Source organism: Strix aluco, chromosome 3 (assembly GCF_031877795.1).
Source record: "Strix aluco isolate bStrAlu1 chromosome 3, bStrAlu1.hap1, whole genome shotgun sequence".
In the NCBI taxonomy this organism is placed as follows: Eukaryota; Metazoa; Chordata; class Aves; order Strigiformes; family Strigidae; genus Strix; species Strix aluco.
The window spans coordinates 62,601,795-62,622,287 of NC_133933.1; the positions used below are offsets into that span (position 1 = coordinate 62,601,795).

The 20,493-nt window shown below is 40.8% G+C and overlaps 1 protein-coding gene across 1 annotated transcript in view; it reads right to left on the reverse strand.

The window, feature by feature from the left end:
• Window positions 1-20,493, reverse strand: part of NOX3 (NADPH oxidase 3) — a 41,970-nt gene that overhangs the window by 19,173 nt on the left and 2,304 nt on the right. Inside the window, exons 4-7 of the mRNA XM_074820705.1 lie at window positions 19,758-19,842; window positions 9,648-9,793; window positions 5,670-5,851; window positions 2,713-2,842 (exon numbers count right to left, since the gene is read on the reverse strand). Coding sequence (XP_074676806.1) covers window positions 2,713-2,842; window positions 5,670-5,851; window positions 9,648-9,793; window positions 19,758-19,842 — 543 coding nt within the window. The remainder of the gene's footprint in view (window positions 1-2,712; window positions 2,843-5,669; window positions 5,852-9,647; window positions 9,794-19,757; window positions 19,843-20,493) is intronic.

Consider the following 20,493-nt stretch of genomic DNA (forward strand, 5'->3'; position numbering starts at 1 on the left):
AGACAAGAATAGCTTTTATTGTCAGCTGTGAGTTTTCTGATGCTGCATGAGAAAACATTAAGTCCCAAATATTCAATTAGAGCAACGGGATACATTTCCATTTAATTCATTAGTCAGCTCTGTATCAATAAATGTGTTTTTTTGATCTAGGATACTAAGCTGGTCATACTTTAAGTATTGCAGATGATTGCTGTGCTTGTACTTGCTAATCGTATGTACTGATCACTATAACAATCCAAGATACTTGGCTATTCAAGTATACTAGCTGATGATTTCACTGAGTTGCACTGATAGCTAAGATAATTAGATGTAATTGAATCTTCATGATTTAAAAAAATATTTTTTTTCCTAGAAGAGATACTGTTTTATTTTCAGTTTTGTTAATTACACAGCTCATTGTAGCAAACTGAAGACTCCACAATCATGCGGCTTTTAAAATCTCCAAAGAGTAACTTTACTTGCTGAAACATTGACTTTGCTCCACAAGCTGGGTAACAGGGGTTATAAAGTATCTTTTATGAGAAACAAGCCATAAAATTATGTGGCTTCCTTAGAAAGTGCTAAGAGGATGGAGTGGCAATTTCCCAAGGTTAAGTCTTGAAAATTAAATTAAAAAATGCATGATTTAATAATGGGAAGAAACCAGCATAAGCCAGAAGATTCTCAGTTAAAGCAGAAACTCAACATATCCGTTGTCCCTAAATACTACAGGTGTCTCTGCACAGTGGGTAATTTCACATCTTGAATATATTTGCATATATCAAGCCACAATAATGATGAGACCTGTTTTTCCTCCTTTCCATTTGTGCTACCTGTAAATAAAAGCACGTGACAGGAATGTTAAAGTTGCAGGCTACCCTGTGCAAGAGCACAGCTAGGATTTCAAATGTGCCATCGCTCCAGTGCAATGGAGCATTCGATCCAAAATATGTTTTGGCTGGGTTGGGACAACAGGGCATCCACCAGGAGGGATGGGCTGCTAGGCAACACAGCTCCTGGTCAGCTAATCAGGACATCGGTATTCTTGCCCGAGTGGTGTTTCCTCCTGTAATGAGAATGAACTGAGATGGGGCAGCGATGGCTCAGGAGAGGCTGTGAGGATAAAAGTCTGAATGCCTTGGGTGCAACAGAGATGCTTCATTGTCCTCAGTGGGAGCCAGACTGGACTCCTACCTGCTGAAATATGGATCAGTGAAGCACATGTGGCGTGACTGAGAGAGGGGCTCTGCCGTGGTAGCCTCCCATGGGAGCTGTGGCCAGCAGGGCATGCATTCCGGTGTCACCCCACACAATCCCAGCTGTGCACAAGACTGTCCCCTCCCTGCTCAACCCCATCTGTTCCTGCCCTGCCGGTGCTGCACAAGCCTTGCCATGGCTTTTTAGCCTTTGAACGAATTTGTGCTATCTATCTGCAGTGTCTAGCATGTATCACACCATAGCACACTACCCATCCAGCAAAGCACTCTTCTTAGAGATGATCTATATGCCATATGGTATTATCACAATTCATTTAAAGTAATGTGACTTTGCAAGTATGGCCTTGGGTAGGCAGGAAAGTGTGGCAAAATAGGTTTAACACAGAGAAGTAGAAGTTCTCTCCAGTTAGCTTTATGATAATGAATGTCAAGACATGCTGTTGGAAGCAAGCTTGTGTCTGTATTCATGGTGCGTAGCCATGTATTGATTTTTATGGCGACATTGTAGCTGAAATTTTTAGAGAGGCATTCATTTTCTCATTAATATGCGGGTTGGATAGTGGCTAACAATAGTTTAGTTTAAGAAAAATCTATGTCAGCCATTAAAAGAGCTGCAAGACACTGAATGCTAATTTTTCTCCTCTACTTTAGGATTTCCTTTGGTATGTTTTCTCTTTTTGGAAGAAACAACAAAAACTTGCATATGAGCAAGCTAAATCTTGAGCTGTAAATGTTAAATGATTTTGTTTGGATGCTAGACATCTGACATACTGTACAAATCTGCTACTTAATTACCCCCTGTGGATTTGCAATCTTGTTGCAGCAAAACCACCCTTCCGTGGGACATTTTCCCTGCCTTTTGCCTTTCCCTTTCATAATTCATTGTTTCAAATTCTTTCCTTTTTACCTAACTTAAGACATCAAGGCTGGACAATATGAAGCATGTACCCCAAAGCAAGGACATAATTTTATCTCCAACTTATTCTCCCTTGGTATTTAGATTATCCATATTAAAGTACTATTAGCTAAAATAATAACATTAATTTGCATCCCTAGCTTTACTGTTCCATTGTGTTTTCTGTATCTCTACCCATGTAAGGTTTCCACTTGGAGGCTATGTTTATGCCATGAACACAGCAAGGATATTGGTGATACTGAATAATTAAAAATAAGTGTACAACAACAGATTTAAATAGAGTAAAATTCTGAAATCCATACCCTTCAAAGGGAGTGTTGCCTAACTAAAGGATCTTCCAGAAATAAAAATTATTATTAACGACACCAATGTTTTATTCATCACTCTTCATCTGTACCTGTCTATACTGATTATAGATGGGGTCAGGATCACTATCTTAATGCACAGGGAGAGGTCATGGAACAGAAATGTGGAAGCACTCTCTAAACATGACACTAAGTGCCGGTCACTAGCATACACTCCAGCCCCCTGATCTCCAAGTCATTGGGCCTCCCAAGGAAGGACATGAAATTAAAAACAGAAGACAAACATCACTCTTACCACAGGTTTGTTGCCAGAAAACTGTGGCAAAGGGCACTGAGTGGCGTTGTCCCATTCCAAGTAGTGATCTTTACAGTAAGTGACATTGTGAAGCAGCAGGCTCTGAGGCGTCTGACCTCGGACAAGCTGACTTAAAACAAAAATGTTCATCAGTGATGTGCTTCTTTGCAATGTTTTTGTGCATCTGTAGGTTTTGCACTAGTAGTTGAATGCAGATTCAGCCGTAACTGAAAGTTCAAGAACTGGCCATTTCCACCCTGTTCGGCTCTCTTATTCAAATTACCTTTCCTTTAGCTTTGCCATGACTTTTTGACCAAATGCAAGAAGTGTGTTATAGTATTGATATACATCAATGCACCTGAAGTGTGGACAGTCCTTGTGTAGAAAATGTACATTGTGCTGTTTGTGACAAAATTAGAATGATTTCTAAGTTCTTTGGAGCAGACACTTTGACCTCCTCTGTATATGAGCATCTGGTATTGTTTAGTAAAATAATAAAATTTAATAGTGACAGACCTTCTCTTTCCTTTGCTGCTTTCTAAATGCATTTTTAAAACTGCAAATAAAGTTGGAGAACCATAATTAGATGTATACTCTCTAAACATATTAAATTCTAGCTTCTTTACTTCTGAGAATATTAATAATGTGAATTTTCCCAAGCATATCAATCCTGACTGTTTAATTTAAATGGGTTTCAGCTGGTGTTGATTATGGGTAGAGAAGGAAGATTTTAATGGGGAAACCTATTTGTTTCATATTGTTTCTCTGAATTTTCCCTCCCATACTTACTTTGTTTCTACAATGTTAGCCTGTGCTGCCCACTAGTCTAACGAGACGGGGAGATAAGAAGTGCTGCCTTTTTCTACATGGCAGTGTCATCGGCTGCCACCAGTTCAGACAGAAAGGTAGAAAAGGAGGTAGGCTCGAGTGAGTTTTGTTCAGTCACCTGGGAAGGAGAAAGAGTTGGGAAGTGGATGAATCCTTGGGTTTTGACTCCTTTTCATAAATGGGGTAGTGGTAGGGATGTGCTGGGGCAACAGGGTGCTGCTCTGTTGGGACTGTGTTATGCAGTCCAGGGATTGTACCATGGTATGAACCAAACCTAGAAGGTGAGGAGGACCATGAGATTTACTCCAAAACTGCACTCCCTATCTGAATTAACATGTGAATGTAGATGTACCACTGTAGATTCACATTAACACTGTCACAAAGAAATGAGAAAAGGAAATGGGGGAAAGCACACAATGGATAAGAAGCAGAAGATGTCAGTGGAGCTGGAAACATAAGATGGAAATGTTTTCAGCACTAGGTACCTTCTTGCTCTCACTCTGCATAGACAGGGGATTTATCAGCCCCTGAGCTTCTTAGGGAGGCTCCCCTGACTCTGCTGTCCCTTGGAGTAAGAACCAGAGCCCTGTACCAAGAAGATGGACCTTCCTCTTGTGCTGAGGAACAGGGAGACAATCAGCAATCTGGCAGTCATCCCTCTCCGTAAAAGCCACCTGACTGGGCTAGTCATAAACTTGAGTTTATGTTTAAACTTCAGGAGAGAGAGCCACCCCACAAGAAGACCTAGATAGGCTGGAGGAGTGGGCTAACAAGAACCTCATGAAGTTCAAGAAGGAGAATTGTAAGGTCTTGCACCTGGGTAAACACAATCCAGGAGTGCAGCACAGACTGGGATCTACCTGCCTGGAGAGTAGCATTGTGGAAAGGGACCTGGGGATTCTGGTGGACAAGCTCAGTATGAGTGAACAGCGCACTGCTGTGGCACAGAAAGCCAACAGGATACTGGGTTGCATCAACAAGGGCATCACCAGCAGAGATAAAGAAGTCATCATCCCACTCTACTCAGCACTTGTCAGGCCACACATGGAATACTGTGTTCAGATTTGGTCCCCACTATACAAAAAAGATGTGGACAGGCTGGAGAGGGTCCAGAGGAGGGCCACAAAGGTGATCAAAGGGCTGGGAAGCCTGCATATGAGGAAAGGCTGAGAGAATTGGCTTTGTTCAGCCTTGAGAAGAGAAGGCTTGTGGGAGATCTTATCACCATGTTCCACTATTTAAAGGGTGGCTACAAAGAAGATGGAGACTCCCTTTTTACAAGGAGTCATAGGGAAAAGATAAGGGGTAGTGGGTACAAGTTACTCCTGGGGACATTCTGACTGGACGCAAGAGAAAAATTTTTCACCATGACAACAATCAGCCACTGGAATAATGTCCCCAGGGAAGTGGTGGATTCCCCAACATTGGACACTTTTAAGATTCAGCTGGACAGGGTGCTGAGTCATCTTGCCTAGACCATGGTTCTGCCAAGAAGGGTTGGACCAGATGATCCTTGAGGTCCCTTCCAACCGGGTATTCTATGGTTCTATGATTGAGTTGTTTGTTACTGTAGTCATTTAAACCTGGTTTGTAATATAGTGCCTACTGCTACTGCACAGTAATTCTCTACGGTAAGGAAATTTGGGGTTCTTTTCCCCACAGACAAAAAGGTCAAAACCACTGTTACATTTATGGATGCAGAGAATGGACACAGGGATACCCACCATAGGGTAGCTGACATGCTGAAAGCTTGTCAGGCTTGTACAAGCTCTCTTGCAAAATGCCTTACAAGAGCTGTGAGTGTAAGGTCTATCCCTTATTAATTTCAACCTACAAAGGTTTGATTCCTAATCTGTAATGCCCCCAGCTCCCAGGGATGAAAGTTCAGACTGATGCATTGATAAGGTGCAGATTGTAAAATGGTAGAAGGGTGATTGAAAGAACTACAATACACTTTTAGTCCTCAGAAAAGTGGTGTGTTTTAATTTAAAAATGCTTTCATTTTGCAATCTGTCTCCAAGCAAAGATCTCAGCAGTTTGTTAATGGAAAAGCACAGGATTATAGATTTGAATCATGTTTAATCTCAGACTGTGTACGTATACCCCATGTAGTTTATGCAGACACTTACCCCATGCCATGGATTATTAAACCAATGAAGAAAACCACAAAGAGGTGATGGGTATACCAGAACACCTCATAGCATGATCTTCTGATGAGCTCAGTGGATGAAGTAATGATCAGAATTAAAGCCACAGTTATCACAACTCCAGTTATTCCAGCTATGGTGGTTAGTGCCTCTCCTGTTGTGTTCTAAAATAAGAATACATCATTAGTACTAATATTAGTAGCTATTGTTGTTATAATAGTTTTTTTATTACTACTTCTGTTACTGTTACTGTTGTTACTGTTGCTTCTATTACATATGAAACCAAAATCTAAGATATATTTTCAGGATAGGAACAAAACCAGAACAAGACATGGAGGCAAGGCAAAGCTCCATTTTACCACAGAAAAGCATGGAAAAACATCCCTCTGCTCTATTTCCACTCAGGCTTATCCCAGACAGATGTGTAAATGTTTGCTGCCACTTATTTGTTTCAGGAATTGAAAGGAGGAAATTAGACAGTCTCATTAGTACTTTTATCTATTTTGCTTATGTAAAAGTGTCTCAGAAAAAAAGGAAAATGATTAGAGAAATGAGAAGATTAAACCTAGAGATGTGATAAGCAAAACAGCACTAGAAACCAGCTTATTCATGTGAGGCTGATAAAGTAAGGTGCTAAGACACCTGTAACGATAAAGGTGTGGGGCTCTTTTGTGCTTATTTTACTTCAAAGTTTGTGGGTTTTTAGCAAGCCTGAAATGGTGTATAAAAATGGCATGCTCTCTTTTACCTAGACAGCATAGTTCATTTCCCTGCTCAGAATCACAGAATCACAGAATCATCTAGGTTGGAAAAGACCATGAAGATCATCTAGTCCAACCATTAACCCAACATTAACAGTTCTCAACTACACCATATCCCTCAGCGCTATGTCAACCCGACTCTTAAACACCTCCAGGGATGGGGACTCCACCACTGCCCTGGGCAGCCCATTCCAACGCCTAACAACCCATTCTGTAAAGAAATACTTCCTAATATCCAGACTAAACCTTCCCTGGAGCAACTTGAGGCCATTCCCTCTTGTCCTATCACTTGTTACTTTGTTAAAAAGACTCATCCCCAGCTCTCTGCCACCTCCTTTCAGGTAGTTGTAGAGGGCGATGAGGTCTCCCCTCAGCCTCCTCTTCTCCAGACTAAACAACCCCAGTTCCCTCAGCCACTCCTCGTATGACATGTGCTCCAGACCCTTCACCAGCTTCGTTGCCCTTCTTTGGACACACTCGAGTAATTCAATGTCCTTTTTGTAGTGAGGGGCCCAAAACTGAACACAGTAATCGAGGTGCGGCCTCACCAGTGCCCAGTACAGGGGTAAGATCCCTTCCCTGTCCCTGCTGGCCATGCTATTTCTGATACAAGCCAGGATGCCATTGGCCTTCTTGGCCACCTGGGCACACTGCCTGCTCATGTTCAGCCGGCTGTCAATCAACACCCCCAGGTCCCTCTCTGACTGGCAGCTCTCCAGCCACTCCTCCCCAAGCCTGTAGTGCTGCTGGCTCCTTACATTTACGTGAAGATACTTTGGATAATACTTGCATTTATTTTTTAAAAGACGAATTTATATTTACATTTTTATGCTTGTCAGTGATGATACATTAATATGCTGGGCTAGAACATGTTTCTTCTTGTTCATGACTCACAGACATAAGCACAGGTCTGTTACATCTGTCTAAACCCACCAAAATAAACAGAAGTGAGAACAAAGATGTATTTTGAACACAACAGTCAGATGCTGATCTCAGTTATAAAGTGCAAATCGTGAAGAACAGTAAAAATCTCACATGCAAGATGAAACTAAAGCTAGATATGCCAACAGAGTATAAATGAAGTCTCCATTTGGCCTGCAAAGCATATATATCTGTTTTCCTGGTGCTGATGCGCAGGAATGAAGGAGTTCAGCATGCCTTCTGGATCCTGAGTTGGTTCTACAGCTTAATACAGTAGGAGAAATAAAGCCCTATATTGTACTTGTAAAGTGCACTCATTTGATATGGAAATCCTAGAGGTGATAAAATTCCACAATGCCATTTTTACAGTCATTTTTTACAGTAAAATCATTCTTTCAAATGTTCACACTTGACAGCACACAGTACATTTTCAAATTGGTGCCTCTGAAGAGTGTGTTCAGATCCTATTACATATTAACAGGATTGATCTAGGTGATATTTTGAACATTTCCACTACAGTGGCTAGTTTGAATGTTGAGATGAAACAAGGAAAAATGTCAAAGACACTTAGTACATTGCTACTACAAGGGTAGGATGAAACTGAAAAGAAAGCCTGAACTGTTGCTCTCAGAACTTTCTGAAGTTAGAAGCAATCTTTTATTTGCTTTCCTTCATAATTTATTAATTCTGAGTGTAGCTACTGAGACACAAGTGAGTGATAAAAGACATAAATATTAGAGGTTAGAGTAAAATCTAGGCTGTAAATTGAAAGGTAATTGTAGGGCATATTACTGTGAGAAGTCTGGGAAAAGATCTCAAAAAATGCTACCTTTCCTCCTCAAGGGTATTTAGGATCTTAATGTTAGTTAGAGGCCTACCTCACAATTATATCACCATGGGCTTAGTGAAGAAAAAAATGTATACTGAAAGATGGTAGGTTCGTGTTCAGACCTGTGAGCTTTGTTCTGTTCCTGGGGAACACCTCACGTGCATGTGGTGAGAGTGGGCACCAGGTGTACTGAAAGACTCTGCAGCTGGGTCCTTGGCTCACTGTCCTGTTCAAATAAACCTGACTACTTTGTCAACATCAACATGAAGACTTTTATATTCATACCACTGAGGCCATTAAATTGCTTGATCTTCTTCAAACTTCAGAACTGTTTACTTGTTTCTTTTGAAAGATGTAAAAATCACACTGTCTAAACTGGAAAGGAACTGAGGAAAAGCAGGACAAAATGTCTTCTAACTGAAAAGTACTATCAAATCCTACTGATGGTTGTCCAGCCATTGTCTCACTTTGTTTCTTGTTTCAGTGGAGCACACCACTAATTGAAAGAGCCCCACTCCGTGGTGTTCAATCAGTCTTTAGTGCACGCTGACTATGTGGAAATTTTCTAAAAAGCAGAAACAATATGTGTGGGAATCTCACCAGGACCATTTCAACCCTGCAGTATATAACAGTATACAACAGTGTACACAAGCAAACATATAACATAAATGTGATATATAGTATAATGGCATAAGGAAAAAGCTGATTAACTTTAGCGTGTTTGACATGCACACCTTGCAGAAAGACTCTGTTTATGTTATGAGTAATACAAGGAAGAGCTTATCATGCTGTTGTGAGAAGTGGGCAGGAGACACAGTCACTTTTTTCCCTGAAGCAAGCAGAACCTTTTATTTGCAGGGCTGAGGTGCCCATAGTCCTACTTGGCTCTGAAGAGCACACAGCGGCACTAGCTTCCCCGTGCACACTCTCCTATATGCAGCAAAAGCCTCCAGGTGGTTTTGCATGTGCTCTTCCCTGGGCAGCCACACTCAACATGTAACAAGGCAGAATCAACCCTCAGATTGAGAAGATACTGCACAACCATGGGGAGAGACAAATAGCAACTGTGAAAGAAATATTGTTATGTGCTATTGCTGGTTTCTTTTTTTCTTTCTGGAAAGAAATTGTGTTTGTTCCATGTACTGATAGTTTAGTTTAGTTTTTTTTTAAATTCTTTGCAGGTTTATTTCATTGCCTACTATTCACAACACTCCTTATTCCCCCTTCCATCTGTCTCCTGACAAACTAATTAAAATACTGTAGACATTTCTTTGAGCTTAGTAACCTGAAAATTGCAGCTCTGGGTAAGTGTTTTCAGCTGAAATTGAGGTTAACCTTTGGCAGCACCTTCTCGCTCTGGTTAAAAGGCTTTGAAATACAGTTTTACCGACAATAGAATCCACAGAGGAAAACTTTTTAGATGAGGAAAACCAAGAAGTGACAGCTTACAGTTTCATAGGTCCTGATTGGGTTCAAGTAGCTTTCATTTGGGCTCTTGCCAAGGCCAGAAAGTTTATTCTGTAACTCCCCGGCTTCCTTCGACTGGCTGGTATGATACCGCTCGATGTTGATCAAGTGGGCAACAATATGGATGGCTGCATGAGAGAAAGAGTAGTGTGAAATTACAGACACACTTGTATGTGTCCACAGTGCCAGGAGGAACTTCATTAAGCACACTATGAACTATTCGAAAAAGCTTGGGCATAAACTGAGAGTTTTGAAAGGGTTAAGCTGACAATAAAAGGCAAATTTTATCAAATATGTGTCTACAAGAGGAGAGGAACAGCTCCAGGGTCACCTCCCATGTTTACAATCAAGTGCCCTGCAGTCTTCAGTGTCATCAAAGAAGGACCTCTTGAGAGATGATATAAAGGTGTTTGCCTCTGATTTTAAACTGTTACAAATAAGGTAAACTTATTAAAATCCCTATTTTTTAAATTAATATACTAGGATATGACATGGTCTAATATTGCTATGCAGGACACTAACTTGTCTGTTTTAGGCATAGACCAGTTTGCAACTTGCACCAGGGATATTTAAGAGACGCATCCAAAATCTGTCCCCTATTAACAAGTAGCTATAGCAGAACTTTATGCAGGTGGAGCCTGGGGATACCACAGGAATTATGATTTTAAGGGAGAAGTCTGTATCACAGTGTTAGATCTGATTTGTCCTGAGCATCATATATTACCTTTACTTCTGGCCTGCTCCAAAAAGTATATGGAATAGTCAGTTTAAAAAAATGCCCTAGAGTGAAATAAGAACTCCCATGTAATTCCTTTCCTCAGTGGAACGATGGTAATTTCAAAAGGGGGAAAAAGAAAGGACTTTGTTTATTATTGGCTAACGTAGATAAAGCTGTAACCATGCTAGGTGCAGAGTTTCAGTTTTCAGTATGAGAGGTTCTTAAGTCTATTGCAAGAAAGTTGTAATTAATGCAAAATATTAAACACCAAAGAATGAAAAAATGACAATGAAAAATGATTATATGTTTACAGTAGAGCTATTAGGATATGCTATTTCTAGGATTTATCATTAATTTTCTGTTATCATCTCTCCTTCAGTGTTTTTCTGATCTTGTTCCTGACCATTTAAAAAACCTTTCTAAAAGGTAGTAAACCAGATATAATATGCTTCCCTGAACAATATTCTCTCAAAAGAAGATTTATTTCCTCTTTTTTCCTTTTATTTTTTCTTTTTCTTTTCATTTTTTTCTTGTCTCTTTCTCTCATCTCTTCTTTCTTCTCTCTTCTTCCTTCTTTCTTCTTTTTCTTTCTCCTTCTTTCTTTCCTCTTTCTTCTTTCTTTTTTTTTTCTTTTTTTAATTGTAACTATTTGCACAAAAGTAATGTCTTACTGTGCTAGTCACTGTGTAATCATAGATGACAACACAGGATTAAATGCATAAGGACTTTGGTATTCCTAAATCTTCTGCATGCTGGAGTCCAGCTCCTCTGCAGTGCATGGGGAGAGCTGTGGGCATAGGAATATGAGTTAAGGTAGGGTGCTGGCCATGGAAATGCTTAAAACAGCCAGTGCAAAAAAGTAGAAGATTGCAGTCTTCCCCCGAACAGTAGGCTAGCCCATGTGTCCAGGCTGGAGAGAGATTATTTTCACTCTTCTTCTGAGGTGATCCTTTGAGAGCAGTAGATGTGCTGTGGTTGGTTGACTGTCAGGTTGCACTTCATTCAAAACATAATGTTAGCTTAGGGACTCCCCGCTGCCACTCCCTAACACCTGCTTCACCTCATTGCCCCATGCTTAGATACTCACTGGGAGATGAAAGACCTATTTTAAAATCCTTGTTACATTAAATTTAAAGTAGGGCTTTAAACCAAATCACGTCTTAGTCACTGGGCTGACTGGTTATTCTCCTGTGAGCTGTCTTCTGATGAAACCCTTAATAAAAATAATCAAATATTTATTGACACAGGCATCCCAAGTGAATATTCTGAGCACCCAAACTGCAAAATCAAGCTCCCATTTTTTCTGAATCTTTGGCCCAATGAATAATAAATTATTTATACAAGCTGGAATAGCTTCAGCAGAATGGAGACTGAATCCAAATGGGTATGAACTGCACAGAGATAAAATGAGCCTGGAAATTAGAAGACGGATTCAAGTCATCAAAGGAATGAGACTCTAAAATAACCTTTCAATAAATGGGATAATGGGATCAAGCAATCTAAGCAGCTTTCAGCTGAAGGTTGGTCATTTTATGAAATAGCATATATGACGTGACTGTGAACATTAGAGGGTATTGAACTCAGTGACCTGGCATGTCCTGCGTATGTTGTTATGGATTAGGTGCTGCATGTGAAACAACCTGGCCAGTGTCAGGTGGGAGATGCTCCCTGGAGCCTGTGTGTAAGAGAAAGCTCCCAGCACCTTGGCAGCACCCTGACACTGGAAGGAAGGTTGCAGAAAACCACAAACAGCAAGTGAAATGTGTGGATTCAGACTGTAAAAACCCAAAAGCCTGAGAGGCTCTGAGCTTCAGGGTTTAGGTGGCAGCTGTGTGGGGGCTGTGGCAATCTGTTCCCCAGTGTACAACTGATATATAAGCAGTATATAAACACTGTTTATGTATTTAAGTGTAACAGCACTTTTAAGTGCTGAGTGGGAAGCAGGGGGAGCTGTTGCTACAAGGGGCTTCTTTCAGAACAGATGTTTTGGCCTGTTAAGGATGTTATCAGATCCAGCTGGAAAGGAACCAAGTCATTGCTTGACAAGGACCTGATTTCTCTGGCATCTGAAAGACCTCACTTGGAGGATGGGGTGCAGGGTAATGGACTGCTGTGTGCGGCAGGTTCTGGAGTTACATGCTGCATGTAGTCTGGTACTGGATGGAGGGAAAGAGGAGAGAGATGGAAAGCCCTGGCAATGAATCTCTGAGTGGACTTCTACTGAGCAGTTATATCTTGTCATCTGCTATTGATTACTGCTGCAATAAGTAATGGTACTTGGGCCTCTTGTCCTCTATACCTGCAGGATGCTCTTTATAAGTCCTAAGTGATGTAAGAGTCACCATAGCCTTGGGACCAGGTGAGCTTCACACAATTGTGATCCATAGTGTTGTTTTACCAAGGGTTCCCTGCAGCAGGTTTTGGACTATCCTTGCTCACTTAAAATAACAACACTGATTAGAGGTGGTGGTTCGAATCTGTGTTCAGAGCATAACACACTCTCTCTCCTTCACCTTCAAAACACATATTTTTTAAAAAGTGATACTGCAGATTGTGAAATCTTCATGTGAAATGATGACATTTCTGTTGTTTAGAAGGCTATGAAATCTTGCACTTTCCTCTAAGTCCAGGATTGTACTTGATTTGTACAAACTCCAGTCATGTCAGCAGTGACAGGAAACTTCATGCTATCTGGTATATGCCGAGTGTTGAGAATGGAATGAGGTGGTAGTTTCTTCCAGACACAGGTCCACGTTTCTTAACAGAGTATTTTCAGACTTGAACAGGAAAAAAATGTGGGTTGAGTAGACAGAGCTTCTCAAGAAGGTCTCAAGTCTAAGGTTTAATGAAGGGTAATCATGTTGCAAATTTTCCCTGGAAGAAGAGATCTGCTTTCTGCAACTTCACAGAATCACAGAATCATCTAGGTTGGAAAAGACCTTGAAGATCATCTAGTCCAACCATTAACCTCACACTGACCATTCTCAACTACACCATACCCCTGACCGCTATGTTAACCCTACTCTTAAACACCTCCAGGGATGGGGACTCCACCACTGCCCTGGGCAGCCCATTCCAACGCCTAACAACCCGTTCTGTAAAGAAATACTTCCTAATATCCAGACTAAACCTTCCCTGGAGCAACTTGAGGCCATTCCCTCTTGTCCTATCACTTGTTACTTTGTTAAAAAGACTCATCCCCAGCTCTCTGCCACCTCCTTTCAGGTAGTTGTAGAGGGCAATGAGGTCTCCCCTCAGCCTCCTCTTCTCCAGACTGAACAACCCCAGTTCCCTCAGCCGCTCCTCATACAACATGTGCTCCAGACCCTTCACCAGCCTCGTTGCCCTTCTCTGGACACACTCGAGTAATTCAATGTCCTTTTTGTAGTGAGGGGCCCAAAACGGAACACAGTAATCGAGGTGCGGCCTCACCAGTGCCCAGTACAGGGGTAAGATCCCTTCCCTGTCCCTGCTGGCCACGCTATTTCTGATACAAGCCAGGATGCCATTGGCCTTCTTGGCCACCTGGGCACACTGCCTGCTCATGTTCAGCCGGCTGTCAATCAAGACCCCCAGGTCCCTCTCTGACTGGCAGCTCTCCAGCCACTCCTCCCCAAGCCTGTAGCGCTGCTGGGGGTTGTTGTGGCCCAAGTGCAGCACCCGGCATTTGGCCTTATTGAAACTCCTACAGTTGGCCTTAGCCCATCGCTCCAGCCTGTCCAGATCTCTCTGCAGAGCTTCCCTACCCTCGAGCAGATCAACACTCCCACCCAACTTGGTGTCATCTGCAAACTTACTGAGGGTGCACTCGATCCCCTCATCTAGGTCATCAATAAAGATGTTAAACAGGAGTGGCCCCAAAACCGAGCCCTGGGGGACACCACTCGTGACTGGCCGCCAACCGGATTTAACTCCATTCACCACAACTCTCTGGGCCCGGCCATCCAACCAGTCTTTTACCCAGCAAAGCGTGTGCCCATCCAAGCCACGAGCAGCCAGTTTCACCAGGAGAATGCTGTGGGAAACGGTGTCAAAGGCCTTACTAAAGTCAAGGTAGACAACATCCACAGCCTTTCCCTCATCCAATAAGCAGGTCACCCTGTCATAGAAGGAGATCAGGTTTGTCAAGCAGGACCTGCCTTTCATAAACCCATGCTGACTGGGCCTGATCATCTGGTTGTCCTGCATGTGCTGTGTGATGGTACTCAGGATGAGCTGCTCCATCAGCTTCCCGGGCACCGGAGTCAAGCTGACAGGCCTGTAATTTCCCAGATCATCCTTCCGACCCTTCTTATAGATGGGCATCACATTGGCCAATTTCCAATCTGTCGGGACCTCCCTAGTCAGTCAGGACTGCTGGTAAATGATGGAGAGCGGCTTGGCAAGCCTTACTTAACCTAGTAAGATTTTTCTACAGGCTATTAAAGGACACCATTTTGTTCATCTGCATATCATTCTGCTTCACTGTGATACCATCAGTGGAAACACCATCATACTCTCTTCTTTGGGATTTACCACATCTTCCCTTTTGCGTGACATTCCCTCCAGCTTTCATCTAACAGGTAGAGGATATTGCAAGTGTTGACGACTTCCAGAATAAAAAGTGGAGGTCTTTTTTGCAAGTTATTCTGTGGTAGCTGTTAAAGTACAGAGTATAATGATACAGTGGAAATTATTAACATTCAAACTAATGATGTACTGAATACGTTGGTTTACCTGAGTCTTCCATGATCTTAAATATTGCCTAGAGTGTTATTAGATTAATACTTCTCATGATTTTTTGTATGGTGCTAGGAAAAAATGATGCAATCTAAAAGTGAATTATAGCTGGATGGTAAGAGTAATGCAAAGATCTAATTCCATTTTCAGTGTGGTTCATTTAATGTACAATAGTTGTAGCAGACTAAAAAGTCTGGCACTGGATACACTGCCATTAGCTAAAATATTTTATATCCCTAAAGTGCATTTTCTGAAAGTCCTTTGCATCTGCAGTGTATGGAATTTACTAAGCAATTCCAAAATTAATATGTAGATTTGTGAAATCTGAGCTTACAACAGTTGGGTTTTTTCCCTGCACCACTTAGGTAAGTTAACCATGAGAGCAAAGTTTAAGGGACTACATCTCAGGATTTTCAGTTTTATTTTTTTTCCTTATTCTACAGGGCCAAACATAAAGTACAGAATAAATCATGCAATCTTTTAAACAAAGTCTTTTTTTATAACTGTGCATGAAGACTGAAGGATTTGGACTGCTGTTCTTAACATCTGGAATGTCTGAAGCACTTAACATACATTAATTTGTATTTGACCCTGAGATGTTCTATCTAGTCCACCTCTGAGATCAAATAAAAGGTTTTATTGGAAGGAGGGAGGGAGGAAAAGGGTTGCTATTAGAGCATGGTGTTTACTGTACGTATTCTTAAATACAAGGAGATGTAATTAAATTATCTTGAAAGTCTGGTCAATTTAGCTAGTCTTATTCAGCCAATTGTGCCTTCAGTGAAGCATGCACAACTCTCATTGAACTAAACAGAAATTGCTTGTGTTTATCTGAGGAAAAGATTTCGCTCTCTTTTTCTGCATGCCTGTACAGGATAATAATCAAATTGGAGCTTGCTGCTAGCAGTTAAATGTTTTGGTTAACCAACCCATCATGATAAAATCAAAGGGTCAAATCCTGGCCTTTCTGCCCGCAGTGAAGTGAACAGCAGCTAACCCAGGCACAGGGAAGTCTGTTCCTGACCAAGCCTGGGTTCTTTTGCCACCCACTGCCTTGTGTCTTTTCCAGTTACACAGAACCCTTAATTCAGCTTCATGCTATCTTTGTGGACTAGAAAAGTGCAGGTTATATACAAATTACAACAATATTGACCACCAACAATATTGACATACTTACATTTGATTTTTTTTTTTTTTTAGAATGGTTATAAACATCAAAGAAGAACATGACTTGGACCATTTTTTATGCTAGCTGGAAGCTTATAATCTTTAATTTAATGTAGTTTCCTTCCTAGTACTTGCACTAAGTCTAGATTTAAACAATCTGACTGAAAAAGAAAATCAGTTTAATGGAAATTTGGTTTTCTGTAATTTCTAAAAGTACAACACTGAGATATCAGCTAAACTTCTTTTGAAGATAATCATGTTTCCCTGAAATCTTCATCGCTTACACAAAAACGTTACTCAGATAACCAAAGCCCTTCACATAGCCACCACCACCAAAATGTAGTTGAAAATTGAAAGGTTTTCCAGTATTTTTAGCTATAGATATTTCAGTGCTTGTCAGAAAACAAACACACCTGGTATCACTATACTTCTGTCTGCATTCTTCATGTTTTTAAAGAAAATCACACTGCTGGAATTTTTAAGGAGCAGGAACCACCATTTCAAACAGCCTAACTACAAAGAACCTCGCTGTCCTTCCCCTACTTTCCCTTAATTGCTTGATTCAATAGTTCAATATCATTCAAAGACTGTTGAAACAATATATCTATATAATCTTTCTGTAAACATCAAAACAACAGAAGAAGTGGTTTGCTCTTCAAAATACGCACTGTATGCCAATGTAAAAAAAAAAAAAACATTTCCCCCCAACACTCCCCACTTCAGAAAATGTACGAATGTACTTTCTTATGAGGATAAAAGCAATCCAGTAAGAGAGAGGAGTTGTACAAAATGTTATTTACTATCTCTTGTAGATATCTTTAGGTTTCAGACAACTGCCCCTCAACTGCAAAGTCTTTTTTGTATTAGAAAGCATAGAATGATTTGCACTGATCAAACTGAGAGTGCATGAAACTATGATTTTATTCTAGCAGAGTTACAGGTCTATAAGGAAGATTTATTAGTGGGTGAATAACTCCCAGACAGCTCTTATCACAGACAGGCATGCAGAACGCAGGAAGCCAAACTAAGCAGAATTCCCTTTACTGAATTTTCAATGATGCCCTTGATTATAGATAGCATTGTTTACTCTCTCTCTTTCCTCCAACTTCCCTCTTCCACTAGTCTCTAATTATATCCCTTTATGACCTGACCAATTAAACCTGCTCTTGAATTTGTATTAGAGCTGATGAAAAATTAAAGGTACAGATGTACTTTTTCCAAGACCATGCGCACCTCAGCTGAGCTGGCTGCCTGTTAGAAGCCAGACAATACTAATGTTGCACTGACTATTTTTAGCATGCTATTAAATAAATATGCTGGAATAACACCACCTGGCAAGCTGAGATGAATACATCTTACTTTAATAATAAAGGAGTCTACAATTTTATATTGTGAGGCTAAGCTTACTGATCTGATCTGCAAATTGGTTTAACTTCTTGCTGCCACATTTAGGCTATTGATCATAGAGGGGAGAACATTCATTTAACTAAGAATTACTAAATTGCAATAGACTAATAGGAGTTGACTATGGTTTGTGTAACAAGAGGCAATATAGGTAGTACTTGGATAAATAATGCGTCAGTTGAGAGGAAAACAGCATCTACACATCATTTTATCACTGTTAGATTTTATAAAAAGGGACTCAATATACTTGTGATACCTCCTTACTCTGAAACATTGCTTTCCTGTCACAATATGTGCTGTAGATTTTACTTTTTCTATGAATTTGAAATGTAATTGCATGCAACCGAGTTTCTAGCCATTCTTTACCCAAGTCTGACTATACAGTGATGTAGAGTTTTCCTAGATATGATAGTTGTTTCTCACTTGTCTGATAGGGAAGCATGAGTTCATAAGTTGTCATGTTTTGCTCATTAGACTTCCCTGTATTTTGTTCTCTTCCTCAAATAGCTCATCAACTATTTGTCCATTTTATATTCCAGAAAAAACCCCAACCCAAATAACAACTCAACAACAAACCCTCATTTTCTCCCTCGAGAGCGACAGAATTAAATAATGGTGCTGTCATTTGCCACATTTCCCTGTGTTGTGTCTTTTTCCTCGGAATTACTGAAGGCATAAAGTAATCACTTTTCTGAAAGACTTGCACTTCCCAAACTGTCCACCTTAATGCACTAGCAAACATTTTTATATTAATGTAAAAACAAAAAACATAAAAGGTTTGACTGTGCAGTTTTGCTTTCTTTTTGGAGCATGACAAATTATACACGGAGTAGAAGTTGGTTAATTTACATTCCTGGGTTGATTTGTTAATTAAAGAAACAATGTTGCATTCTGTAGGAATCTGCTTTATGCTGAAACTGAACTCTGATAAATGAATGGACATGACAGATAAGTAAATCATCATAATACACTATAAGATGCATGTTCTCATCCCCCAGCCTTCCCCTCTTAATTCTTATACAAAGGACAAATTTTAGCTATTGATTCCTGATGGCAATCAGGAATCAATATTCTTCATATTCTTGTCTCACTGCATGGGGACTTTAACAGCCTATACACACAAAAGCAGCTCCCTCATGTATGCTGAAAAAAATATTGGGACCAGGATCCACCTGGACAGCCTGGAGGCAGAACTGTTACCCTGCAATATCTTATGTTTGCAAATTACCCTGATTATTCCTGTGTCTCCTTCATGTTTTCTGAGAGAACTATCTGCTCCAGATACCTCTCCATCTCTATGTGCTTATGTCCTTCCTCATGTTACCTTTCGTTCTTCCTTCTTTGCACATCCCTGTTCCCAATGCTATCTTCTGTTCCCCTCATGTCCTCTGAATTCCTACAAGCTTCAGTCTTCTCCAGATCCCTTAATGACTTGGGGAACAGAAAGGTGCCATGTCCTCTTCCCAGTCAGGCGAACAAACATCTGTAGCTCAGTAAGTCACTAAGACCAGCAGAACAGATAACTTTTGATCTCAAGATGCAGTTTTCCCCTCAAGGGGACCATTAGCTCCCTGTACCCATCACCTATTAAAAAAATATATATATTTAGGAATTTAATGTTTTTGAGACAGCTCCTTGTCTCAAATTCAGATTAAATTTATTACCTGGTTGAAAAATTGTTGAAGAATATGTAGTGGTGGACAGATGAGCAGTGTGACTCGTGAGCACCATTTCCTTAGGAAATCAAACTGTAATGTTATGTCACCTCTGCAAACATCTACTCTCAGGGATTTAATGAAAGTTATTTACATTAAATGTTAAGAGCACACAAGCTGGTCACATTAACTAAATGTAACTAGTAGTTACTATCCAGGTTGAAAGTTATTGACTTAAGAATCAAACTTTTCTTAAGCAAAAAAAGTTACAAATGGTTAATCAGATGGGACTGCTACACCTATTTAAAGCTGCAATCATCAAATGATGCACTAAAATAGCACATCTCAGAGCTGAGGGGGATTACAGCATTAGGCAGCATCACTGTGAAATTCAAAACATTTCAAAGGCAAAGAAAAAAAAAAGCTTACTTGCATTTACAGCTATTCCATAGGCAACCATCTTGTGAAATGCGATGTTTTTGTCAAGCTGTCTCCTCAGTGCTCCTCCACAGCACTTGGTGAAAAAGCAGACCTTGTTTTATATCATTCCTATTACTATTTGCAGCTCACATTTTGGATAGGAGAAGAGAAGAGTTCAGTACATTTAAAAATGGAATGCTGAAGGAATTCAGTGGAAGTTTTGGGCTAACCCTAACTTTGGGGCTCAGGTAACTTCAGCATAGTGACACTCCAGGATTTCTTAAGCTATTCAGCCTATGTTGGGGCTCAAAAACAGGTTTGATAATACTCTACTAAATTTATCTGTGATTTGTGAGTGGTTTCTCTGAGCTGGTGATTAACTAATTTGCTGGTATAAGGATGCCAGGCTGGGCCACCACTGCTTTGCAAGCTTAGGTTTAGCTGCATGAACACAGCTGAACTGCTGGCAAAGACAGCTGGCAATGGGAACATTTTTGCTGCTTTCATGAAATGCACACCCCAGGAGGGTGAGGCTGTCTAGACCTCAGGTGGTTGCACGCTGATGTGTTACTGAGCTGTCTTCCCATTATCGGAAATGCTTGGCGGTGGTGTGCTCATGGCCAGCTGAGTGCCTCTGTGCAGAGCCAGCCTGGGGCCGGGGCGGGCGGCCATCAGCCAAAACTAACATGATCTGCTGGAACCTAGACAGCCCTCGCGGGCCTAATTCAGTCTCTGAATGGTGTTG